The sequence below is a fragment of the Capricornis sumatraensis genome, chromosome 8 (assembly GCF_032405125.1).
Source record: "Capricornis sumatraensis isolate serow.1 chromosome 8, serow.2, whole genome shotgun sequence".
NCBI lineage: Eukaryota > Metazoa > Chordata > Mammalia > Artiodactyla > Bovidae > Capricornis > Capricornis sumatraensis.
In genome coordinates, this window is record NC_091076.1 from 48,905,865 (window position 1) to 48,931,061 (window position 25,197).

General features: G+C 40.6%; 1 protein-coding gene across 1 annotated transcript in view; it reads left to right on the top strand.

The window, feature by feature from the left end:
• DEUP1 (deuterosome assembly protein 1) overlaps nt 1-25,197 on the top strand; it is a 127,478-nt gene that overhangs the window by 63,244 nt on the left and 39,037 nt on the right. Inside the window, exons 8-10 of the mRNA XM_068977397.1 lie at nt 1,025-1,130; nt 8,149-8,346; nt 10,374-10,460. Coding sequence (XP_068833498.1) covers nt 1,025-1,130; nt 8,149-8,346; nt 10,374-10,460 — 391 coding nt within the window. The remainder of the gene's footprint in view (nt 1-1,024; nt 1,131-8,148; nt 8,347-10,373; nt 10,461-25,197) is intronic.

A 25,197-nucleotide genomic window follows, 5' to 3' on the forward strand; every position in this document is an offset into this window, starting at 1 on the left:
AAGCCTTCCTCAGCAGTCAATGCAAAGAAATAGAGGAAAATGACAGAATGGGAATCATATGGCAGTTCTATTTCCAGTTTTTTAAGGAATCTCCACACTGTTCTCCATAGTGGCTGTACTAGTTTGCATTCCCACCAACAGTGTAAGAGGGTTCCTTTTCCTCTGCACCCTCTCCAGCACTTATTGTTTGTAAACTTTTTGATAGCAGCTCTTCTGACCAGTGTGAGACGGTACCTCGCTGTGGTTTTGATTTGCATTTCTCTGATAATGAGTGATGTTGAGCATCTTGTCATGTGTTTGTTAGCCATCTGCATGTCTTCTTTGGAGAAGTGTCTGTTTAGTTCTTTGGCAGCATGGTTATCTTTATTTTTCATGTGTCAATGATTTTTTATTTTACTAATCTCCCTGATGTGGACATGAACATTACCTGTTTCTAGTTCTCCAAATTTCCTGTGGAAAGTGTACTTTTCATACTAGTTCCTGCCTTTCCTCTCTAGTGCCCATATGTGGTTGCTATTCCATTTTATAAATTGAGCAGCTGAAGAATAGACTATTTGAGCTTTCTCTGGGTAGACTGTCAGATTTAATGATTTTGGATCACTTTTATGGAGTAGTTGCTCCCCTCGGACATATCCTGACATAGCTCCTTTCCACAATGTAGAAGCAGGTCAGGTGTATTTCCTTTTTTATACTGGCTCCCAAGCTATTTTATTATATGAAACAGTCTTTTTCTTCTTATACAAAAATCTTATCTACATATGCAAATTGAGTATTCAGCCAATATTTAATGTATAATTGAAATTCCATATTAATTACAGTGTTTTATTTTCACTAACACTATTATTTGCACTCAGTTAAATATGTAAATACTTATGGGACCTGAGTGTATTAGAACTTTCCATGTGTGTAACTAGAAATGTCTCCAGCAGATTAATAATCTGTCTCTGCAGCCTACGATGGCCTAAATTAACAATGTAATCATAACAATTTATCAAGTTTAATTTTTATTCATTTTAATTTGTAGACTTGAATCATCTTATTCACCATCTATTAAAGAATCAGAAAAAAAAAGGAAAGAGCTATTTTCGGTGACCCCAGATCAACCAGATCATGAAAAAGAGTTGGACAAGGTATGGCAAATAAGGAGCTCCATTCTTCCAGGCAGATCTGAAATCTTTGAATACAAAGGGGAAAAAATTCTTCCCTCTCACTCCCTTCTTCCTCCTGCTGTTGATGTATTTTCTCCTAAGACAATAACCTACCAAGCTGCTAATTCTGACACTTCTCAGTATGCAGCTGTGGGGAGCACAGACTCAGGTCACCCACCAGTGCTGCTGGGACACTGCTCATGACAGGTAGAGGGCCGAGGCTCCGTGAAAGGCAGCTGGTGGCAAGAGCGATAGCTCAGCCAGGCACTCAGCCGCATGCCAGGTGCATAAACAAGGAAGCTGCCTGTGCCGGGTGCTCAAGGTCCTGTTTCTAGGATGGGGCTGGACTAATTAGTCCTACCTCATAAGGTCATGGGTCTTCCCTTGTGGCTCAGCTGGTAAAGAATCCGCCTGCAATGCGGAAGACCTGGGTTCGATTCCTGGTTCGAGAAGATCCTCTGGAGAAGGGAAAGGCTACCTACTCCAGTGTTCTGGCCTGGAGAATTCCATAGACTGTATAGTCCATGGGGTCGCAAAGAGTCAGACATGACTTAGCGACTTTGATTTCACTTCAGTTCACTTCATAAGGTCATGATGAAGAGTAAATGAGCTAATACTAGCTGCTACTTAAACAACTCTTGGGCTTCCCTGGTGGCTCAGAGGGTAAAGAATCTGCTTGCAATGCAGGCGACTCTGGTTCGATCTCTAGGTCAGGAAGATCTCCTGAAGCAAGGAATGGCTATCTACTCCAGGGTTCTCGCCTGGAGAACTCCATGGAATGAGGAGCCTGGGGAGCCCTGGTCCACAGAGGTGCAAAGAGCTGGACACAACTGAGCAACTAACATTAAATTGTTCTTGCCATGTGCCAAAAGCTGTTCTAAGGGCTTAGCAAAACCTAATTCTTACATTCCTCACAACCGTCTGATAAAGTGAAAGTCGCTCAGTCATGTCCAACTTTTTGTGAGCCCATGGACTAAACAGTACACGGAATTCTCCAGGCCAGAATACTGGAGTGGTAACCGTTCCCTTCTCCAGGGGATCTTCCCAACCCAGGAATTGAACTTGGGTCTTCTGCATTGCAGGCAGATTCTTTACCAACTGAGCCACCAGGGAAGCCCTCCCATCTGATAGAGTAGGTACTAATACTGTCCTCTTTTGTATTTAAGGAAACTAAACCACAGAGAAGGTCAGTAATTTCCACCAATATTATAGCTATTAAGTGGCAGAGGCCAGATCTGAATCCAGGCAGTCTGGCTCTAGAGTTCATACTCTTCCTTTAAGTTAAAATCCAGAAAATAATGCAAGTAAAGTGCTTAGAACATGGCCTCCCTAGCTCAGGGGAAGCACCTAATAGGTGTTCGCTGCTCTTTCTGTTGGTTACACTGAACATGTGGCAAGTACTTTGCCAGCAGCTGGGAACAGGAGTATGGATAAGACCTGGACACTGCCCTGGAAGACCCTGTGGGTTTCAACTCTCCTACAAAGTTACCTTCTCTTCTTCCTCTAGTAAAATTCCAAAGTAGCTTTTTCCCCGTAAGTTTATCATGGCTGCTGCTCACTTCGCTATTCTTTAGGTTTAAGGATTACACAGCGTATTCATTATTGTATAGTCTAAACAATAGTTAAAAGTAGGAAAAACCTGGGCATGGCTTTGAATTATCATCCAGTGCCCAGTGCCTGAACACAATGAGGGAGAAGAAATATTTAGCAACCAAATCAATATTAACGCTGAGGGCTCCCATAATTGTATAGGGTCATAAATTCTGTTGTTTGTATAAATTGAACAAACATTTATTGAGTGTCTAGTAGGATCCCTGGTGGTTCAGCTGGTAAAGAATCCACCAACAATGCGGGAGACCTTGGGGATCAAATGCGGGTTTGATCCCTGGGTTGGTAGGAGAAGGCTGCCCCCTCCAGTATCCTGGCCTAGAGAATTCCATGGACTGTCGTCCATGGGCTCGAAGAGAGCCGGACATGACTGAGTGACTTTCACTTCACTTCAGGACTAGTGCTATTCTGCTTATTTCTGAGGAAATACAATAATGTTAAAGACAAGTCCCATCTCCTGAAAAATTGACTATGAGGCAACTATTAATTATAAAAAAGTTGTTATGAATTAATGAACATTTTTCTTATGTTTTTCACATAATCTCCTGGAACTGATTTTACTGATATTTTAAAATATTTGTAAAACTATTCTTTACTGGAGACTCCAGTGAATACCTTATGATAAAAGGTTGATTAAAGCCTCCCAAAGTATAGTTATACTGTTCTTAACCTTATAGATTTAGGTAGAGTAATACAGCTTAGTGACAGATGGAATCTACTGGTTCTGCCTAGTTTTGATATGGAGGGAGAGAATGCCAGGCACAAATCTCTGCACAGGCTCTGGGAGACCTCTAGATGACACACTGCTGTGCAGAAAAGCTAGCAAATAAATTGTGTATAAATAGCTATAGTTTCCAGGAAGTGTTTGGAGAGAGCATTTCATTCTGTAATAAAACCAACAATAGCCATATATTATGACTCTTGTAAGTATTTTATTTTTCTCTTTTTTCAATATAGAATGATTTTTAGTCACTAATTTTGTGATAAAATTGACATTTTTAATAAAGCCGAAAGTCATTTAGAGCTAGGTAAATTAAACTCATTTAAAGAGTTTTGAATTATAACATGCTTTAATATCTAAATGTTGTGAAAATAATAAAAGAAAAATACCTTACTCCTTCTTCATGATAGTATATTCATTTTTTCCCACATTTTAGAAGTGCTATTTTAAGAACATGTTAAGCTACATCAGTTCAGTTCAGTTGCTCAGTCGCGTCTGACTCTTTGTGACCCCATGGACTGCAGTACGCCAGGCTTCCCTGTCCGTTAACATCTCCTGGAGCTTACTCAAACTGATGTCCATGGAGTCAGTGATGCCATCCAACTGTTTCATCCTCTGTCGTCTCCTTCTCCTCCTGCCTTCCATCTTTCCCAGCATCAGGGTCTTTTCTAAGGAGTCAGTTCTTCGCATCAGGTAGTCAAAGTATTGGAGTTTCAGCTTCAACATCAGTCCTTCCAATGAATATTCAGGACTAATTTCCTTTAGGATGGACTGGTTGGATCTCCTTGCAGTCCAAGGGACTCTCAAGAGTCTTCTCCAACACCACAATTCCAAAGCATCAGTTCTTCAGTGCTCAGCTTTCTTAATAGTCCAACTCTCACATCCATACATGACTACTGGAAAAACCATAACTTTGACTAGATGAACCTTTGTCAGAAAAGTAATGTCTCAGCTTTTTAATATGCTGTCTAGGTTGGTCATAGCTTTTCTTCCAGTGAGTAAGCGTCTTTTAATTTCATGGCTGCAGTCACCATCTGCAGTGATCTGGAGCCCCAAAAATAAAGTCTGTCACTGTTTCCATTGTTTCCCCATCTATTTGCCATGAAGTGATGGGACCAGATACCATAATCTTAGTTTTCTGAATGTTGAGCTTTAAGCAAACTTTTTCACTCTCCTCATTCTCTTTCATCAAGAGGCTCTTTTGTTCCTCTTCACTTTCTGCCATAAAGGTGGTGTCATCTGCATATCTGAGATTATTGATATTTCTTCCGGCAATCGTGATTCCAGCTTGTGCTTAATGCAGTGCGATATTTCACTTGATGTGCTCTGCATAAAAGTTAAATAAACAGGATGACAATATACAGCCTTAATGTACTCCTTTACCAATTTAAAACCAGTCTGTTGTTCCATGTCCGGTTCTAATTGTTGCTTCTTGACCTGCATACAGATTTCTCAGGAGGCAGGTCAGGTGATCTGGTATTCCCATTACTTTAAGAATTTTCCACAGTTTGTTATGATCCACACAGTCGAAGGCTTTGGCATAGTCGGTAAAGCAGAAGTTAATGTTTCTCTGTAACTCTCCAGCTTTTTTGATGATGCAGCGGATGTTGGCAATTTGATCTCTGGTTCCTCTGCCCTTTCTAAATCCAGCTTGAACATCTGGAAGTTCACTGTTCATGTACTGTAGAAGCCTTGCTTGGAGAATTTTGAGCATTACTTTGCTAGTGTGTGAGATGAGTGCAATTGTGCAGTAGTTTGAACATTCTTGCATTGCCTTTCTTTGGGATTGGAATGAAAACTGACCTTTTTCAGTCCTGTGGCCCCTGTTGAGTTTTCCAAATTTGCTGGCATATTGAGGGCAGCATTTTAACAGCATCATCTTTTAGTGTTTGAAATAGCTCAACTGGAATTCCATCACCTCCACTAGCTTTGTTCGTAGTGATGCTTCCTAAGGCCCACTTGACTTCAGAATCTAGGATGTCTGACTCTAGGTGAGTGATCACACCATCGTGGTTATCTGGGTCATGAAGATCTTTTTTGTATAGTTCTTCAGTGTATTCTACATCCGAAGGATGCTCATAAAATCCAATTGAGACACATTATAGAACAACCCCAGTGTTCATCAGATAAATTGTAAGGAAAAAAATTGGAGAGAGGAGATGCGAGACAAAACAGGATGTGTAATACTGCCCTGGGATGAGCATGCTTGTACTTCAGCCTCCTAGTCTATGCTTCTGCTCTTACGACTGGGTAATTTAGACCCAGTCAGTTCCTTCCCTGAGAGTCTTTTTTTTTTTTCATTTTTTCATTTATTTTTTTAAATGATGGAGTTAGACCACATGATTTCCGAGGTTACATCCAACTCTGAAATTCTAAAAATGTTAGTGTAAAGAATAGATCCAGGTGAGAGATTGGTGGTATGAAGCCTGAAGCTGGACCACCTGCCTTCCTGACCTAAGTACTTTCCATGTTAGGTCATCCCACTCTGGCTTTTTTCCAATGTGGGAACCACATTCCAGGGCTCTACTCAGACAAGTTACATAGCACAGTGTAATCGGACTGCCTGTTACCAGGAATGTGACTTATGAACAGTTACATATGTTGATTTTCTATCTAATCTGGAAAATAGAGATTGTGGGGATTAAGTAAAATGATGTATGTAGAGTATTTAGAGAACACACGCATGCAGGCACAAAGAGAGGCTTTAAAAATATAGGAGCTGGTCTCAATACGTGCACCACATTTAGATCTCTATTCAAACAAATAAATTTGAAAAACATTTATCACACCTCTAATACAAATATAAATTTGATACTGCCTGGGTATTATATGATATTGAAGAGTTGTTAATATCTTTTAGACATTATTCTGGTTATGTTTGAAGAGAGAGAACACACTCTTAATCTTTTAGAGATTATGTCTTGAAATTTTTAAAGAAGAAATGAAAAAAAGTTTTTGAAGTAAGTTCCCTGGTGTAAATTCATATAAATCTCTTTGTGCATGGACCCTGCTTAACCTGCAGCCTTACTTCTCACAGCGCACTGAGTCAAGCCTCGTCAGGCTGCTTCTGGCTCACCGAGCGTGCCCCTCCCTCTGACCCCTTTCCTTCGCTGCCCTCGTTGCCTGGGAGCCCATCCCCACCTCTCTCTTCCCTTGGGCTTCTGTTCACCCCTCAGTGTCAGTCCCAAGCCCCTTCCTCTGGGACCTATCCTGATGCCCACGGGCTGGAGTAAGCACTGCTCCACCACAAGCTGCTGGTACTGGTTGCTGCGCTCGGTTGTAACTGTTTATTTTCCTGCTTCCCCTAATGGACTGTGATTTTCTTTTTTTGAGAGCAGTAATTATGTACTTTATCTCAGAACCTCAAGAATCAGAGACAGTGAATTAGAAATGGTGAAGGATTTCTAAGGGCCTCCCAGATGGCTCAGTGGTAAAGAATCTGCCTGCAATGCAAGAGATGCAAGAGACATGGATTTGACCCCTGGGTCAGGAAAACCCCCTGGAGAAGGAAATGGCAACCCGCTCCAGTATTCTTGCCTGGGAAATTCCATGGACAGAGGAGCCTGGAGGCCTGTGGTCCACAGGAGTGCAGATGATTTCTAGGCAGATGAGAGGAGGCTGAACTAAGACAGAGGTAGTAGCAATGGAGAGCAGAGGCAGGACTTAGGAGAGGCTGAAACAGAAGGACCATGTTTCCTACCTGACTTGATTTGGGAGGATGAGGGAGGGGAGGAGTCCAGGATGACCCAGCAGTTTCTACCATGGGAGGTTAAGAATATGAGATTCCACAGGCTAAGAAAAGTGGGTGGCGCTTTTTCATGAACACATGAAGTTTGAAATTTATTATAACATGATTCTGAAAAACACAGTGTTCAGTCACAAATAGTACAGCACAATTTAGTCCAAAAAATAAAGCACGGAATTTAGAGCCAACAGTCCTAAGTTCTATACCTCGTTCTTCCAGTTAATAGCTTTATGACTTTGAGCAAGTCCCTTCTCTGAGCCAACTTTTTTCTCCCTAAAAACTGGTTCATCCGTCTGTGGGTGGAAGGTCCAGCACTCTTCTGTGGCACCAAGCCCGGAGCGGTGGCTTAATGGGTATAAAGTACGTTACACAAGACAAGTAAGTTCCACGTCTGCTGCACAGCACAGTGCGACAGTCAACAGTACGGATAAAGATTTGTTGGAAAGGTAGAAAAGTGTTCTCACCACACACACAAAATTATTAATAAAACCACAAAGGGACATGGAGAAACTTTTAAAGACAACTGTAATGATTATTATGTCTATGTCCAAACTCACCAGATTTTATCCATGAACTGTGTGCAGTTTTTCATATACCAAGTATACGTCAGTGAAGCTAGGGGCAAAGTGCTAGATAATACATTCCCTACCTTCTTGTCAAAGTAGTCATCAAAGTGGTATTAGTAGTTGGTGATGACTTGTATACAATAGGAAGTAGAAGTGAAAAAGAAATTTTGAAAGTGGAAGGAACAAGTAAATGAATCATTATTGTAAGTATCTTTTAAATTCTGCATTGATCAGAAAAGAGGGGTAAGGTGGGGTCTGCCTAAGTTTAAGGTAGGGTAGAAAGACAGCATATGGCCAGTGAACCCTTTCAGCTGCCTTCTGAAGGATTTCTTGCTGTTTTCTGGAAAATATCTGCTGCAGATAAGAAGTCATCTCTATCAGGAGGAAGAGTACCACAGCTCTGAGCAGGAAAGAATGAGGAATGAAATCTCTGACCTAACACAGGAGCTTCATCAGAAGGAGATCACTATAGCAACTGTCATGAAGAAAGCTGCCCTTCTGGAAAGACAGTTAAAAATGGAGTTAGAGATAAAAGAGAAAATGCTATCGAAACAACAGGTATGCACGGGGCAGGAGCGCCTGTCCAGGTCACCTTTGTTCAGTGCAGAGAGTCACCTTCCTTACTGATTACGGAAAGCGTTCTATTTCTTCTATGGTTTGAGTCTAGCAGCACAGAAATGCCTTGTGGAGTCACATAACACCTTGGTGAGATAGCCCAAAGTGTCATCAACCAAAAACCAGGGAAACAAGTGACAGCACATGATAATTTCTGTAAATCTCAGACTATCATTTTCTTATGACCCATGTGATCACCCCCAACAGTAGCAGCATGCAGTAGTCACAGATTGCTTCCTGAATTTGTTTTCCTTAGTTCTCGTCAATTAACATTTTTAACTTAAGAAGGGCTTTTGCTCCAGCTTTTCGTGAACACTTCTCATTCCCATTTCATATCTTTATTTTAGAATTTTGAAAAATGGATATTGAAAATGAAGATTAGCTCATATACCCTGAATATTCACTTAATGCATATAGCATGGTTCATGGGGAAAAAACAGCAATTATAACATCCTACTGTTCAGATACTGCAAGTGACTTCTAAGTCTTCCCTTCCTTCTTCCCTCCCCTCCTATTTATTTTGAAATTCCCTCAGTCCTGTGGTGGTGGTGGTGGTTTAGTCATTTAGTTGTGTCTAATTCTTTGCGACCCTATGCACTGTAGCCCACCAGGCTCCTCTGTCCGTTACCCCAAATATAGCTTTTGAGAGCACCATTCAATAATTTTCTAGATCTATGACAATTACTGGGGCTTCCCTGGTGGCTCAGATGGTAAAGAATCTGCCTGCAATGCGAGAGACCCAGGTTTGATCCCTGGGTTGGGAAGATCCCCTGGAGAAGGGAATGGCAACCCACTCCAGTATTCTTCCCTTGAGAATTCCATGGACAGAGGAACCTGGTGGGCTACAGTCCATGCAAAAAGTCAATAACAGGGCTATTTAAATCCGATGTATTGTAAAAATAAGAAAATATTCTGGCTTTGCCCTCTTATAAGCCTTAAACTGTGATTAACCTGTAAAATACACAGGAAAATTACATAGATGGGATGATAGCATTGGCTGCACTGTATAGGAAATGATATTTTACAGGTGTTACCAGTGGAAAATCCCATGGATGGAGGAGCCTAGAAGGCTCCAGTCCATTGGGTCGCTGAGGGTCAGACACGACTGAGCGACTTCCCTTTCACTTTTCACTTTCATGCATTAGAGAAGGAAATGGCAACCCATTCCAGTGTTCTTGCCTGGAGAATCCCAGGGACGGGGGAGCCTGGTGGGCTGCCGTCTCTGGGGTCGCACAGAGTTGGACACGACTGAAGCGACTTAGCAGCAGCAGCAGCAGCAAGTGATCAAGGTGGTTGGATTATGAATGGTTTTAATTTTAACCTTTATACTCTTCTATATTTTTAGACTTTTGTCAAGGAGAATATATTTTGTAATTTACAAAAGTAAATATTTTTAAGGAAAGTGCTTTATGTAGAAATGAGCCCTAGATAAATAAAAGGGCAGATGCTGTGTCTAAGTACTGTCAAGTAGAAGAAATTAGGGAGAAAATAAATTAGGAGACAAAATGAAGTAGTCACAAAAAAAAGAAGGAAATTTGGCAGGAGTATCAGGAAGAACAAAACAACATGAAATCATGTTTGCATGTTGTAAAAATTAATCAGGTAATGAAGAAACTTAATGGACAGTGTCATTCAAGCATGTTTTTAAAATTGTGATTTTTTTTTTCTGGTGATAATTTGCATACCATAAAAAAACAGAAGTGAGAAATGGAATTTGGGAATGGGAAAGGGTAATCAATCAGTATAGTTTGTTTTTAATTTGGCAGCAACCAGGAAAGGAGGGTGCAGTGGGGCCTGCCGAAGATCAGAGCACTGAATGAGGACACCTGATTTATGATGCACCTGCCTAAGGGTCTCCCTTTCCTACTCTTAGAAAATATTTATATCAACAAAGTAAAATTGATTTTCATAGAATTGTGGGCTCTTATTACGAACTTTACATTCACTTTTAACTACTAATCTCCTTTCAGATGTTGGATACAAGGTACAAAGCTGTCAGGACTGAAAACACACACCTGAAAGGCATGATGGGAGACCTGGACCCCGGACGGTACATGGTAATGTGCTGACGCCGCTCCGTAGCTTGAACAGAGGGCTTCCTCCTTGGCCAGATACTGTTTACTGAATGCCTCCTGCCTGTCAGGTGTGCAGGAGTCGGGCTGACAAAGTATCTCGTACTTGGATGGAATTTACTTTTATCTGCAGGCTGGACCATTTGAATTTCTGGTTTTCTCCTTGTTCTTTTCTTGAATTGGGCTCAATTCAAATTATTTCCTCAAACGTATATTACTGTCCTTGCCTTTCGTCTGGACTCCTACACCCCGCATGGCCCGACTCCCGTCAGCTCCGCTTGATGCCCTGCCCCTGAGACTCCGGTCAGGACAGGTAGTTCCAGCCGCACTTGGGCCGATTTGTCTCATAGCTTGTCACTCCCCCCCAGATGGGGAACAAGGACCGAGTGGTGCCTTATTAACGTGTCACCAGTACCTCCCAGCGTCAGGGGGATAGTCTTCAGTGAATGTTGGTTGAATAAAAAGAAGAATGGATCAGTGAACGATTGAGGGCTGACCTTGTGGTTTTTAACTGGGGCCTTTACAGGCTTACACAAGAAGACTTACACAGGTTGTGTGCCTTTCTTTTCAGTTGTTTAATACAACAGTTGAGGTTTGGTTTTTTACATGTGAAATAGGAGAACCTTTATTTATTGAACTAATAAAATATCATAGTTACTTGTTTATCATTTATTTGTTTTGAGTAAAAATTCTGAGATGAAATAATTTTCTGCCAATGCAGGGAATGCAGGGGATCCAAGTAAGGCGATTGCTTAACCTGGCCTCTGGTTCCTCACTGTAAAGTGATGAAGTTGGATTAGGCATTCTCCATGGTCCTTTATTAAGTCAGGATACTGTCTTTCTTTCTTTGTCAGTATTTTTATTTTTGAATTTTTAATTGAAGTATAGTTGGTTTACAATATTATGTAAGTTACAGGTATACTACTTAGTGACTCACAATTTTTAAAGTTATTCTCTATTTATAGTTATTATAAAATATTAGCTATATTCCCTGTGTTGTACAATATATCCTCATAATTTATTTTATACATAATAATTTATACCTCTTAATTCCCTCCTGCTCTCTCTATATCTGTGAATCTCTTTTTTGTTATGTTCACTGTTTGTTATATTTTTTATATTATACATAGAAGGGTGTCATACAGTATTTGTCTTTCTCTGACCTATTTCTCTTGGCATAATACCCTTCAAGTCCATCCATGTTGTTGCACATGGCAAAATTTCATTCTTTTTATGTCTAAGTAGTATTCCATTGTGTGCGTGTGTGTGTGTGTGTGTGTGTGTCTACGTACCACATCATCATTATCTATTCATCTGTTGATGGACACTTAGGTTACTTCCATATCTTGTCAACTGTAAATAATGTTGCTATGAACATTGGGGTGTTTGTATCTTTTTGAACCATGTTTTTGTTTTTTTCAGATATTTATTTACCCGTGAGTGAAATTGCTGGGTCGTAAGATAGTTCTATCTTAAGTTTTTTGAGAAACTTCTTTACTGTTTTCCACAGTGGCTGCATCAATTTGCATTCCCATCAACTGTATGAGGATTTCATTTTCTCCATGTTCTCACCAACTTGGTTTTTGTATTCTTTTTGATGATAGCCATTCTGACAGGTGTGAGGTGATCATCTCATTGTGGTTTCAATTTGCATTTCTCTGAATGATTAAGAATGTTGAGCAATATCTCTTGTGCCTGTTAGCCACCTGAATGTTCTCCTTGGAAAATATCTATTCAGTTTATCTATTTTTTAATTGGGTTGTTTGTTTTTTTGATGTTGAGTGTATGAGATGTTTACATACTATCGATATTAACCCCTATTGATCATATCATTTGCAAATATTTCCTTGCATTCAGTAAGTCAGTTCAGTCGCTCAGTCATGTCCTATTCTTTGTGACCCCATAAATTGCAGCACGCCAGGCCTCCCTGTCCATCACCAACTCCTAGAGTTCACTCAGACTCATGTTCCTCGAGTTGGTAATGCCATCCAGCCATCTCATCCTCTGTCATCCCCTTCTCCTCCTGCCCTCAATCTCTCCCAGCATCAGAGTCTTTTGCAGTGAGTCAACTCTTTGCATCAGGTGGCCAAAGTATTGGAGTTTCAGCTTCAGCATCAGTCCTTCCAAAGAACACCCAGGACTGATCTCCTTTAGAATGGACTGGTTGGATCTCCTTGCAGTCCAAGGGACTCTCAAGAGTCTCCTCCAACACCACAGTTCAAAAGCATCAGATCTTTGGAGCTCAGCTTTCTTCACAGTCCATCTCTCACATTCATACATGACTACTGGAAAAACCATAGCCTTGAATAGACAGACCTTTGTTGGCAAAGTAATGTCTCTGCTTTTGAATATGCTATCTAGGTTGGTCATAACTTTCCTTCCAAGGAGTAAGCATCTTTTAATTTCATGGCTGCAGTCACCATCTGCAGTGATATTGGAGCCCCCAAAAATAAACTCTGACACTGTTTCCACTGTTTCCCCATCTATTTCCCATGAAGTGATGGGACCAGATGCCATGATCTTACTTTTCTGAATGGTGAGCTTTAAGCCAACTTGTTCACTCTCCTCTTTCACTTTCATCAAGAGGCTTTTTAGTTCCTCTTCACTTTCTGCCATAAGGGTGGTGTCATCTGTATATCTGAGGTTATTGATATATCTCCCGGCAATCTTGATTCCAGCTTGTGGTTCTTCCAGCCCAGCATTTCTCATGATGTACTCTGCATATAAGTTAAATAAGCAGGGTGACAATATACAGCTTTGACGTACTCCTTTTCCTATTTGGAACCAGTCTGTTGTTCCATGTCCAATTCTAACTGTTGCTTCCTGACCTGCATATAGGTTTCTCAAGAGGCAGGTCAGGTGGTCTGGTATGCCCATCTCTTTCAGAATTTTCCACAGTTTATTGTGATCCACACAGTCAAAGGCTTTGGCATAGTCAATGAAGCAGAAATAGATGTTTTTCTAGAACTCTCTTGCTTTTTCGATGATCCAGCGGATGTTGGCAATTTGATCTCTGGTTCCTCTACCTTTTCTAAAACCAGCTTGAACATCTGGAAGTTCATGGTTCACATATTGCTGAAGCCTGGCTTGGAGAATTTTGAGCATTTCTTTACTCTAGCGTGTGAGATGAGTGCAATTGTGTGGTAGTTTGAGCATTCTTTGGCATTGCCTTTCTTTGGGATTGGAATGAAAACTGACCTTTTCCAGTCCTGTGGTCACTGCTGAGTTTTCCAGATTTGCTGGCAGTATGTTGTCTTTTCAATTTGTCATTCAGTTCAGTTCAGTTCAGTCGCTCAGTCGTGTCCGACTCTTTGCGACCCCATGAATTGCAGCACGCCAGGCCTCCCTGTCTATTACCATCTCCCGGAGTTCACTCAGACTCACGTTCATCGAGTCCGTGATGCCATCCAGCCGTCTCATCCTCTGTCGTCCCCTTCTCCTCCTGCCCCCAATCCTTCCCAGCATCAGAGTCTTTTCCAATGAGTCAACTCTTTGCATGAGGTGGCCAAAGTACTGGAGCTTCAGCTTTAGCATCATTCCTTCCAAAGAAATCCCAGGGCTGATCTTCAGAATGGACTGGTTGGATCTCCTTGCAGTCCAAGGGACTCTCAAGAGTCTTCTCTAATACCACAGTTCAAAAGCATCAATTTTTCAGTGCTCAGCCTTCTTCATAGTCCAACTCTTACACCCATACATGACCACAGGTAAAACCATAGCCTTGACTAGATGGACCTTAGTCGACAAAGTAATGTCTCTGCTTTTGAAAATGGTATCTAGGTTGGTCATAACTTTTCTTCCAAGGAGTTTCCTTTTAATTAGGTCACATTTGTTTATTTTTGCTTTTATTTGTTTTGCTTCAGGAGATAGATGCAAAAAATATCACTACAATTTGCATCAAAGAGTTCTGTGTGATGACTGTATTTCTGTGATAGTATGTCCTTAATTCTCCTAATAGTCCACAATCTAGCCTCAAAGAATAGAATCACTCTGGAAGCTTTCTTCATTCTTCTTTGCACTTTGTTATGGATCGTGATTGGAGTATATGCTGTACTATGCTTAGTCACTCAGTTGTGTCTGACTCTTTGGACCCCATGGACTGTACCTCACCAGGCTCCTCTGTCCATGGGGATTCTCCGGGCAGGAATACTGGAGTGGGTTGCCATGCCCTCCTCCAGGGGATCTTCCCAACCCAGGGATCAAATCCAGGTCTCCCTCACTGCAGGCAGAATCTTCGCCTGAGCCACCAGGTAAGCCCCATTGGAGTATAGATAAAAATAAGGGATATGTGATTCCCCTGTCTGTTCCAGAAAGTCTATGTGATGCAAGGACTGTTTTTCCTAAATTGCATACACAAAAAAGTTAAATTGGATTCTGCCTTCATCTATGTCTTTCTTCTCTCTCTCTCTCAAAAAAAAGTGGTTTTTGTGTTATTTTTCAGAATCTCAGTCTGAATGTCTGTAGTTGTGCATTCTGCTTCATTACAGCCCCCACTAAGCCACTTCACTCTGACTGCTGTTGGCATTTGGCTCTATTTGCTTATTTGTTTTCAATTTTTCAAGCAATAGAACACAGAAAGATGTGTAGAGAAGCTGCTAATTATCCCTGTGTCCATCCCCAATCCCAGTTTGGACTCCAGAGATCCTCAATGCTAACCAACTACTGTATTGCATTCTATAAAACGTTTTCCTTGCTTGTGCAAACACTTAGATGGGATGGGTTGAGTGTTCTTTTACAGAAATACATGTATAACATTTACATTGGGCCTTCCCTGGTGGCTCAGTGGTAAAGAATCCGCCTGCCAGTGCAGGAGATGTAGGAGACTCAGGTCTGATCTCTGGGTTGGGAAGATCCCCTGGAGGAGGGCATAGCACTCACTCAAGTATTCTTTTTTTTTATGGTTTACTCAAACTTTATTATTATTTTTTTTATTTTACAATATTATATTGGTTTTGCCATACATCAACATGAATCCGCTATGGGTGTACACGTGTTCCCCATCCTGAACCCCCCTCCCACCTCCCTTCCTATACCATCCCTCTAAGTCATCCCAGTGCACCAGCCCCGAGCATCCTGTATCATGCATCGAACCTGGACTGGCGATTCGTTTCACATATGATATTATACATGTTTCAATGCCATTCTCCCAAATCATCCCACCCTTGCCCTCCCCCACTCCAGTATTCTTGCCTGGAGAATCCCATGGACAGAGGAGCCTCTCAGGCTACAGTCCATGGGGTCGCAAAAGAGATAGACCAAGTGATTAGATGATGACAGTAACACACAACTAAGGGATTAGATGATTACAATAACAACAATATATACATTATTCTAAACTGCCTTTTGACTATATATCATGGATATCTCTACAAGTCAGTAGAGAAACATCTTTTATTTTTCTTAATTTTTCAGAAAAAAAAAACATATATACTCATGTAAAATACATATACATTTTAATGAATTGAAGCATAACTCATATACCAGTGATTTTATTGAGTGTTGTCACTCTTTTTCTAGTTTCTCCCCTTCCCTCCATTTCTCCAGCCACCTTTTAACCGATCCATTAGATAACATGTTAACTCTTTGGTATGCATTGTTTTATGTTTTTTCATGTGTGTGCGTGTGTGTGTGTGTGTGTGTGTGTGTGTGTGTGTGTGTGTGTAGTCATATACCTATTCAGGGGTTTTAACTTTTTTAAAAAATAGATTGCATTTTGTACACCTCTGTGTCTTATATCCTTTGTTAATCCTTCTAAGTCAGCAGGTTTAGGTCTTATCTGATTATATATAGTAGCTTAAGAATATCCCATGATTTTCATGAAAAAATTCAGCTATTTTTCTAGAATTACAGTTGGGGTTAGGGGTACTGACTCCATCCAGTCAAAAGTCTGAAGCTAACTTTACAGCCAGCCTTCCTCCATATCTGAGGATTCAACCAATTGCAGATGTGTAGTGCTGTAGTGCATATTAGGAAAAATGAAAAAACCCGTGTACAAATCCACACAGTTCAAACTCATGTTGTTCAAGGGTTAACTGTAATTCATTCGTAATTAACAACTCTATCTATCTCTAGATTTTTACACACATATACAATACTGTGAAAAACATCTTGGAATAGCTTCCTGAGAATGCAATTGCTGATTCATAGGATATGTATCTTTTAATTTTAAAATGTTTATTGTCAAATCATATTTCTACCATCTCTGTAAGAGAGTAACCTTTTCTTTCATCCTTACTGGCTATAGGTGTTATTGCTCTTTTAAATTTTTGCTCACTTGATGGGTGTAAAGTGATTTCTCAATAGTCTTTTAATTTACATTTCCCTGACTGCAGAGGGCATATTTTTGCATATTTATTGGCAATATACTATGACTTAGTTATATTTTTTGATCATTTTTCTTGGGCAAAGCTTAAACTCATTTTATTGGGGCTTTCTTTTTCTCTTGTCAGTTTATAACAGCATTTTTCTAATTTGTTGTTTCTAACTTTTATATCTGTCATATGAAATGTTTTAAACTTTTATTTGTCAAACATGTACAATTTTTTGTTTATAGCTCCTGAATTTCCTTCCTTGTGTAATATGGTTCTTCTAACTTCTGGACAATATGTATAATTTCTTCAAAGATTTTTATATTTTTCATCTAAATCTTTAATTCATTTGAATTACACTTTTGCATGTAATATAAAATAGGAATAGTTAAAGATTTTTATAATAAATGTTAGGCTCAATTAATCCAGTTTCTCCTGATAATTTCCTGTTGGATTCTATTTGGAATTGAATTAAGCTTATATATTATCTTTGAAAGAATTGGCATTTCTATAAAAGTAAATTTCCCTATCCAGCAATATGGCATGGCTTTCTCTTTCTTCATCTCTTATTTTATGCTTTTCAATAAGACCTTACAGTTTTCTTCATATAGTTTCTGTGCCTTTCTTTTTAAACTTATTCTCAAGTATTTTATATTTCCTGTCACTATTGTAAGTGGAATATTTTCCTTTTTCCATATCCAAAAACTTACTGTAAATATAGAAAAAAAGTCAAACTATCTTTTAATTCTAGTAGGCTTTTTACTAGAGGTCCTTAAGTGTTTTGACATATGCAGTTGTATCAACAAAAATAGTTGTATCTCTTCTACTGTTCATACCAGTAATTTTTGTCATATTGAACTTGCTGAAATTTCCAAGAGAATATTAAGTAATCATAGTGATTATTGGCAAATTTGTCTAATTTCTGATTTTGGAGTTTTACTATTTAGGATAATATTCTTGATTTATGGTCTTTATTATGTCTTTCTATTCCTGAAATTACTTAGAGTTTTAAAGATTTGCTTCTGTTTTATCAAATGCCTTTTCAAAATACATGACATCATGTAGTTTTTGTCCATTAGTTTTCTGATGTGTAATACATTGTGATTGATAGATTTCCTGATATTGATCCACCTTTAAATTCCTGGAATAAACCTTTTTGATTATTATATTCATTTTCGAGTGGTGTCATAACAGACTGCCACAAACTGAGTGTCTGAAGACAGTAGAAACTTACTGTAGTATAGTTCTGGAAGCTAGAAGTCTAAAATCAAAGTGTCGATAGGACTATGAGAAGAAAAAGAAAGTAAAATAGCTTCAGTTCAGTTCAGTTCAGTCACTCAGTCATGTCCGACTCTTTGCAACCCCATGAATTGCAGCACGTCAGGCCTCCCTGTCTGTCACCATCTCCCGGAGTTCACTCAGACTCACGTCCATCGAGTCAGTGATGCCATCCAGCTATCTCATCCTTTGTCGTTCCCTTCTCCTCCTGTCCCAATCCCTCCCAGCATCAGAGTCTTTTCCAATGAGTCAACTCTTTTCATGAATTGGCCAAAGTACTGGAGTTTCAGCTTCAGCATCATTCCTTCCAAAGAAATCCCAGGGTTGACCTCCTTCAGAATGGACTGGTTGGATCTCTGTGCAGTCCAAGGGACTCCCAAGAGTCTTCTCCAACACCACAGTTCAAAAGCATCAATTCTTCGGCGCTCAGCCTTCTTCACAGTCCAACTCTCACACCCATACATGACCACAGGAAAAACCATAGCCTTGACTAGACGGACCTTAGTCGACAAAGTAATGTCTCTGCTTTTGAAAATGGTATCTAGGTTGGTCATAACTTTTCTTCCAAGGAGTAAGCATCTTTTAATTTCATGGCTGCAGTCAACATCTGCAGTGATTTTAGAGTCCCAAAAAATAAAGTCTGACACTGTTTCCACTGTTTCCCCATCTATTTCCCATGAGTAGCTTCAGTTCAGTTCAGTTCAGTCGCTCAGTTGTGTCCAACTCTTTGCTTACTCCTCGGAAGAAAAGTTATGACCAACCTAGACAGCATATTCAAAAGCAGAGACATTACTTTGCCAACTAAGGTCCGTCTAGTCAAGGATATGGTTTTTCCTGTGGTCATGTATGGATGTGAGAGTTGGACTGTGAAGAAGGCTGAGCGCCAAAGAATTGATGCTTTTGAACTGTGGTGTTGGAGAAGACTCTTGAGAGTCCCTTGGACTGCAAGGAGATCCAACCAGTCCATTCTGAAGGAGATCAGCCCTGGGATTTATTTGGAAGGAATGATGCTAAAGCTAAAACTCCAGTACTTTGGCTTAGTCGTGTCTAATTCTTTGCAACGCCATGGACTGTAGCCTACTATGGTCCTCCATCCATGGTATTTTCCAGGCAAGAGTACTGGAGTGGGTTGCCTGTTCCTTCTCCAGAGGATCTTCCTGGGTCTCTCGCATTGTAGGCAGATGCTTTACCCTCTGAGCCACCAGGGAAGTCTCAGTTGGACTGTGCTCCCTCTGAAATCTTTGGGGGGAACTCACCCTTGCCTCTTTACAGCCTCTAGTGATTTGCCAACACTCTCTGTCAGTCCTTGGCTTGTGCACGTATTGCTCCAATGCCCTGTCTTCACACGGCCAGCTTTCCTTCTTTCTCTTTGTCTCTTCGTACCATCTTCCCTCTATTTATGTCTGTTCTGGCATCCAAATTTCCCCTTTTTATAGAATCCCTGTCATATTGGGTTAGAGTCCACCTTGATGACCTCATTCTTTATTTGGTTACCTCTGTAAAGATCCTATTTACAAATAAGATCACATTCTAAGGTATTAATAATGGCTGGGACTTCAACATATAACAGTCATACTCTTAACAGTTTTAATATATTACTGACTTCTATGTGGTAATATTTTATTTAGAAATTAAGATTTGTGTATATAAATGAGATTTGTATATAGTTCTCTTTTTACCAGCTTGTTATACAGTAATGTTGGCTTTATAAATAAATAGGGAGTTTTCCATATTTATGAGTGGTCTGCCATAGTTTAAATAATATTGGAATTACAGGTCTTTAAAGGTTAGAGGGAACTTAGCTATGAAACCATCTTGATATTGAACCAGTGAAGATAAACCAAAATGGAAAAGACTATAAAGGAGAATGTGTATATATAGATAGATAGATACCACTCCAAGATGGCAGAATAGAAGGACGTGTGCTCATTTTCTTTACAACTCACTTTTGAACAACCATGGACAGGAGAATGTTGGATCCCACCAAAAAAAGATACCCCACATCCAAGGGCAAAGGAAAAGTACCACCAATATGTTTGGGGGGATGAAATCAAGTATACAATCAAACTCCAACCCACCACAGATGCTCGGAAGGCTCAAACAAAACCTTGTGACCACCACAAGACCCCACAGAGACTGAGCCAGACCTGCCTTTGAGTGTTTGAGTGTCTCCTGCGGAAGGATGGATTGTCAATGGCCTGCCTCAGGGGCAGGGTCTCTGTGTGCAGCAGACCTGGGTGTGGCATAAGCCCTCTTGGAGGAAGTCACCAATAACCCCACCACAGAGCCACCAGAACTTACACAGGACTAGGGAAACAGACTCTAGCAGGGCACAAACAAAACTTTGTGCAAACCAGGACCCGGGAGAAAGGAGCAGTGACCCCACAAGAGACTGAGCCAGACTTGCCCGTGAGCGTCTGAGAGTCTCGGGCAGAGGCATGGGTCATCGGTGGCCTGCTACAGGGTTGGGGGCACTGAGTGCAGCAGTGTGTGCTTGGGACCATTTGAAGGAGGTTGCCATTTTCTTCATTACCTCCACCATGGTTTGGTCTCAGGTCAAACAACAGGGAGGGAACACAGTCCCGCCCATCAACAGAAAATTGGATTAAAGATTTACTGAGCATGGCAAGACTCAGGACAAGACTCAGTTTCCCCCTCAGTCAGTCTCTCCCATCAGGAAGCTTCCATAAGCTTCCTATCCTCCTCCATCAGAGGGAAGACAGAATGAAAACCACAATCACAGAAAACTAATCAGTCTGATTACGGACCACAACCTTGTCCAACTCAATGAAACTATGACCCATTCCATGTAGGGTCACTCAAGATGGACAGGTCATGGTCGAGAGTTCTGACAAAACGTGGTCTACTGGAGAAGGGAATGGCAAACCACTTAAGTATTCTTGCCTTGAGAACCCCATGAACAGTATGAAAAGGCAAAAAGATATGACACTGAAAAATGAGCTCCCCAGGTCAGTAGGTGCCCAATAAGTTACTGGAGAAGAGTGGAGAAATAACTACAGAAAGAATGAAGAAACAGACCCAAAGCAAAAACAACACCCAGTTGTTGATGTGGAAGTTGGTGTTGGAAGTAAAGTCCAATGCTATAAAGAACAATATTGCATGGGAACCTGAAATGTTAGGTTCCTGGATCAAGGTAAATTGGAAGAGGTCAAACAGGAGATGCCAAGAGTGAACATCAACATTTTAGGAATCAGTGAACTAAGATAGACTGGAATGGGTGAATTTAACTCAGATGACCATTATATCTACTGTTGTGGACAAGAATCCCTTAAAAGAAATGGAGTTGGCAGCATCATCAACGAAAGAGTCCAAAATGCAGTAGTTGGATGCAATCTCAAAAACGACAGAATGATCTCTGTTCGCTTACAAGGCAAACCATTCAATATCACAGTAATCCAAGTCTATGCCCCAACCAGTAATGCTAAAGAAGCTGAAGTTGAATGGTTCTATGAAGACCTACAAGACCTTCTAGAACTAACACCCAAAAAAGATGTCCTTTTATTATAGGGGAATGGAATGCAAAAGTAGGAAGTCAAGAGATACCTGGAGTAAGAGGCAAACCTGGCCTTGGAGTACAGAATAAAGCAGGGCAAAGGCTAATAGAGTTTTGCCAAGAGAACGCACTGGTCATAGCAAACACCCTCTTCCAACAACACAAGAGAAGACTCTACACACGGACATCACCAGATGGTCAATACTGAAATCAAATTGATTATATTCTTTTGCAGCCAGAGATGGAGAGGTTCTATACAGTCAGCAAAAACAAGACCAGGAGCTGACTGTGGCTCAGATCATGAACCAAACTAGGATTTAAATTGAAGAAAGTAAGGAAAACCACTAGACCATTCAGGTATGACCTGAATCAGATCCCTTACGATTATACAGTGGAAGTGACAAATAGATTCAATGGATTAGATCTTATAGAGTGCCTGAAGAACTATGGACTGAGATTCATAACATTGTACAGGAGGCAATGATCAAAACCATCCCCAAGAAGAAGAAATGCAAAAAGGCAAAATGGTTTTCTGAGGAGGCCTTACAAATAGCTGAAAAAAGAAGAGAAGCAAAAGACAAAGGAGTAAAGGAAAGGTATACTCATTTGAATGCAGAGTTCCAAAGAATAGCAAGGAGAGATAAGAAAGCCTTCCTCAGTGATCAATGCAAAGAAATAGAGGAAAACAATAGAATGGGAAAGACTAGAGATCTCTTCAAGAAAATTAGAGATACCAAGGGAAAATTTCATGCAAAAATGGGCTCAATAAAGGACAGAAATGGTAGGGACCTAAGAGAAACAGAAGATATTAAGAAGAGGTAGCAACAATACACAAAGATCTTCATGACCCAGATAACCACAATGGTGTGATCACCTACCTAGAGCCAGACATCCTGGAATGCAAAGTCAAGTGGTCCTTAGGAAGCATCACTACAAACAGAGCTAGTGGCGGTGATGAATTACAGTTGAGCTATTTCAGATCCTAAAAGTTGATGCTGTTAAAGTGCTGCACTCAATAAGCCAGCAAATTTGGAAAACTCAGCAGTGGCCACAGGTCTGGAAAAGGTCTGTTTTCATTGCAATCCCAAAGAAAGGCAATGCCAAAGAATGTTCAAACTACTGCACAATTATACTCATCTCACATGCTAGTAAAGTAATACTCAAAATTCTCCAAGCAAGGCTTCAATAGTACGTGAACAGTTCACTGTTTTTCAGTTCACTGTTCAAGCTGGATTTAGAAAAAGCAGAGGAACCAGAGATCAAATTGCCAACATCTGCTGGATCATCAAAAAAGCTAGAGAGTTCCAGAAAAACATTTACTTCTGATTTATTGTCTATGCCAAAGCCTTTGACTGTGTGGATCACAATAAACTGTGGAAAATTCTTCAAGAGTTGGGCATATCAGACCACCTGACCTGCCTCTTGAGAAAATCGTATACAGGTCAGGAAGCAACAGTTAGAACTGGACATGGAACCACAGACTGGTTCCAAATTGGGAAAGGAGTACGTCAAGACTATATTGTCACCCTGCTTATTTAACTTATATGCAGAATACATCATGAGAAATGCTGAGCTGGATGAAGTACAAGCTGTAATTAAGGCTGCCGGGAGAAATATCAATAACCTCAGAAATGCAGATGAAACCACCCTTATGGCAGAAAGTGAAGAAGAGTCTCTTGATGGAAGTGAAAGAGGAGAGAGTGAAAAAGTTGTCTTAAAACTCAACATTCAGAAAACTAAGATCATGGCACCCATCACTTTGTGGCAAATAGATGTGGAACTTGGAAACAGTGACAGACTTTATTTTGAGGGGTTCCAAAATCACTGCAGATGGTGACTGCAGCCATGAAATTAAAAGACACTTGTTCCTTGGAAGAAAAGATATGACCAGCCTAGACAGCATATTAAAAAGCAGAGATGTTACTTTGCCAACAAAGGTCTGTCTAGTCAAAGCCATGGTTTTTCCAGTAGTCATGTATGGATATTAGAGTTGGACTATAAAGGAGGCTGAGTACTAAAGAATTGATGCTTTTGAACTGTGGTGTTGGAGAAGACTCTTGAGAGTCCCTTGGACAGGAAGGAGACCCAGCCAGTCCATCCTAAAGGAAATCAGACCTGAATATTCACTGGAAGGACTGATGATGAAGCTGAAACTCCAATACTTTGGCCACCTGATGGGAAGAACTGTCTCATTGGAAAAGACCCTAATGCTGGGAAAGATTGAAGGCAGGAGGAGAAGGGGATGACAGAGGATGAGATGGTTGGATGGTATCACTGAGGCAGTGGGCATGAGTTTGAGCAAGCTCCAGCAGTTGGTGATGGACAGGGAGGCCTGGCCTGCTGCAGTCCATGGGATTCCAAAGAGTCGGACACGACTGAGTGAACTGAACTGAACTGTGTACATGTATGTGTAGCTGAAGTTTCAGTGGGCAGATCTCAGTTACCTTTCCCTTCTCTTCTATGGTACTTGGTATATTCAGATTTCACTTGTTCTTAGGTTGTTTTGGTGATTCTTATTTTGCTTGGGAAAAAAACTTTACCCATTCCAAATGTTTCCTTGTTACCAAAGTTAGTAATATCCTAGAGTTCTTTGCATCTTTCCAGATTCTGTATTTATGTTTTCTTTCTTATTTCTAAGCATGTATAGTTTAGCTCTCTCTCTTTTTTTAAGTCTGGCACACAAAGGCATTGCTTATTAGTATTTAAAAGTATTGACTTTATTATTTCCTCTTTCCTAATTTCATTATTGCTACCTTTTATTAATTTCCTCTTCCTGGTTTGTTTTATTTTGTTGCACTTTGTCTGATACCTTTTTTAAAAATTGTATATATGTTTCTCTGTTTCTTGGCTGCTGTGGGTCTCTGTTGCGGTCTGCGGGCTCTCTCTAGTTGTGGCAAGTGGGGGCTATTCTCTAGTTGTAGTGTGTGGCTGTGGTGGGTTTCTTCATCTTATAAATGAAAGTTGGCATTTTTTTATTCAACATCTGCTCATTCCACTCCCCAACCCCCTACCCAGACTGCCCCTGACAACCACCATTCTACCTTCTGCTTTTGTCGGTTTGACTTTTTTTAAAATTCCACATACAAGTGCAAACATACAGTATTTGCTTTTCTCTGTCTGGATTATGTCACTTAACCTAATGTCCTCCGGGTTCATCCATGTTGTCTTAAGTGGCAGGATTTCCTTCTCTTATGGCTGAGTAGTATTATGTGGACTTTTCTATGCCTGCTCATCCACTGATGGACACTTTCCATGTCTTGGCTATGGTGAACAGTACTGCAGTGAGCACACTGGAGTACAGACATGTCTTGAAACACTGGTTCCGTCTCCTTTCGATGCATGCCCGGATGTGGGACTGCTGGTTCAGCGTGGTGGCTCTGTGTTTAATTTCTTCCGCAGCCCGCATGCTGTTTCCCGCAGCAGCTTCTCTAACTTCATTCCCATCAGTGGTGTGCAAGAACTCGCTTTGCTCCAGAGTCTCACCAACGCTTGTTATCTTTTGCCATTTGGATGCAGACCATCCTGGCAGGTCTGAGGTGGTGCCTCACTGTGGTTTCAGTCTGCATTTCCTTGGTGATTAGTGACATTGGTAGCTTTCTCATGTGTCTGTGGCCATCTGTGTGTC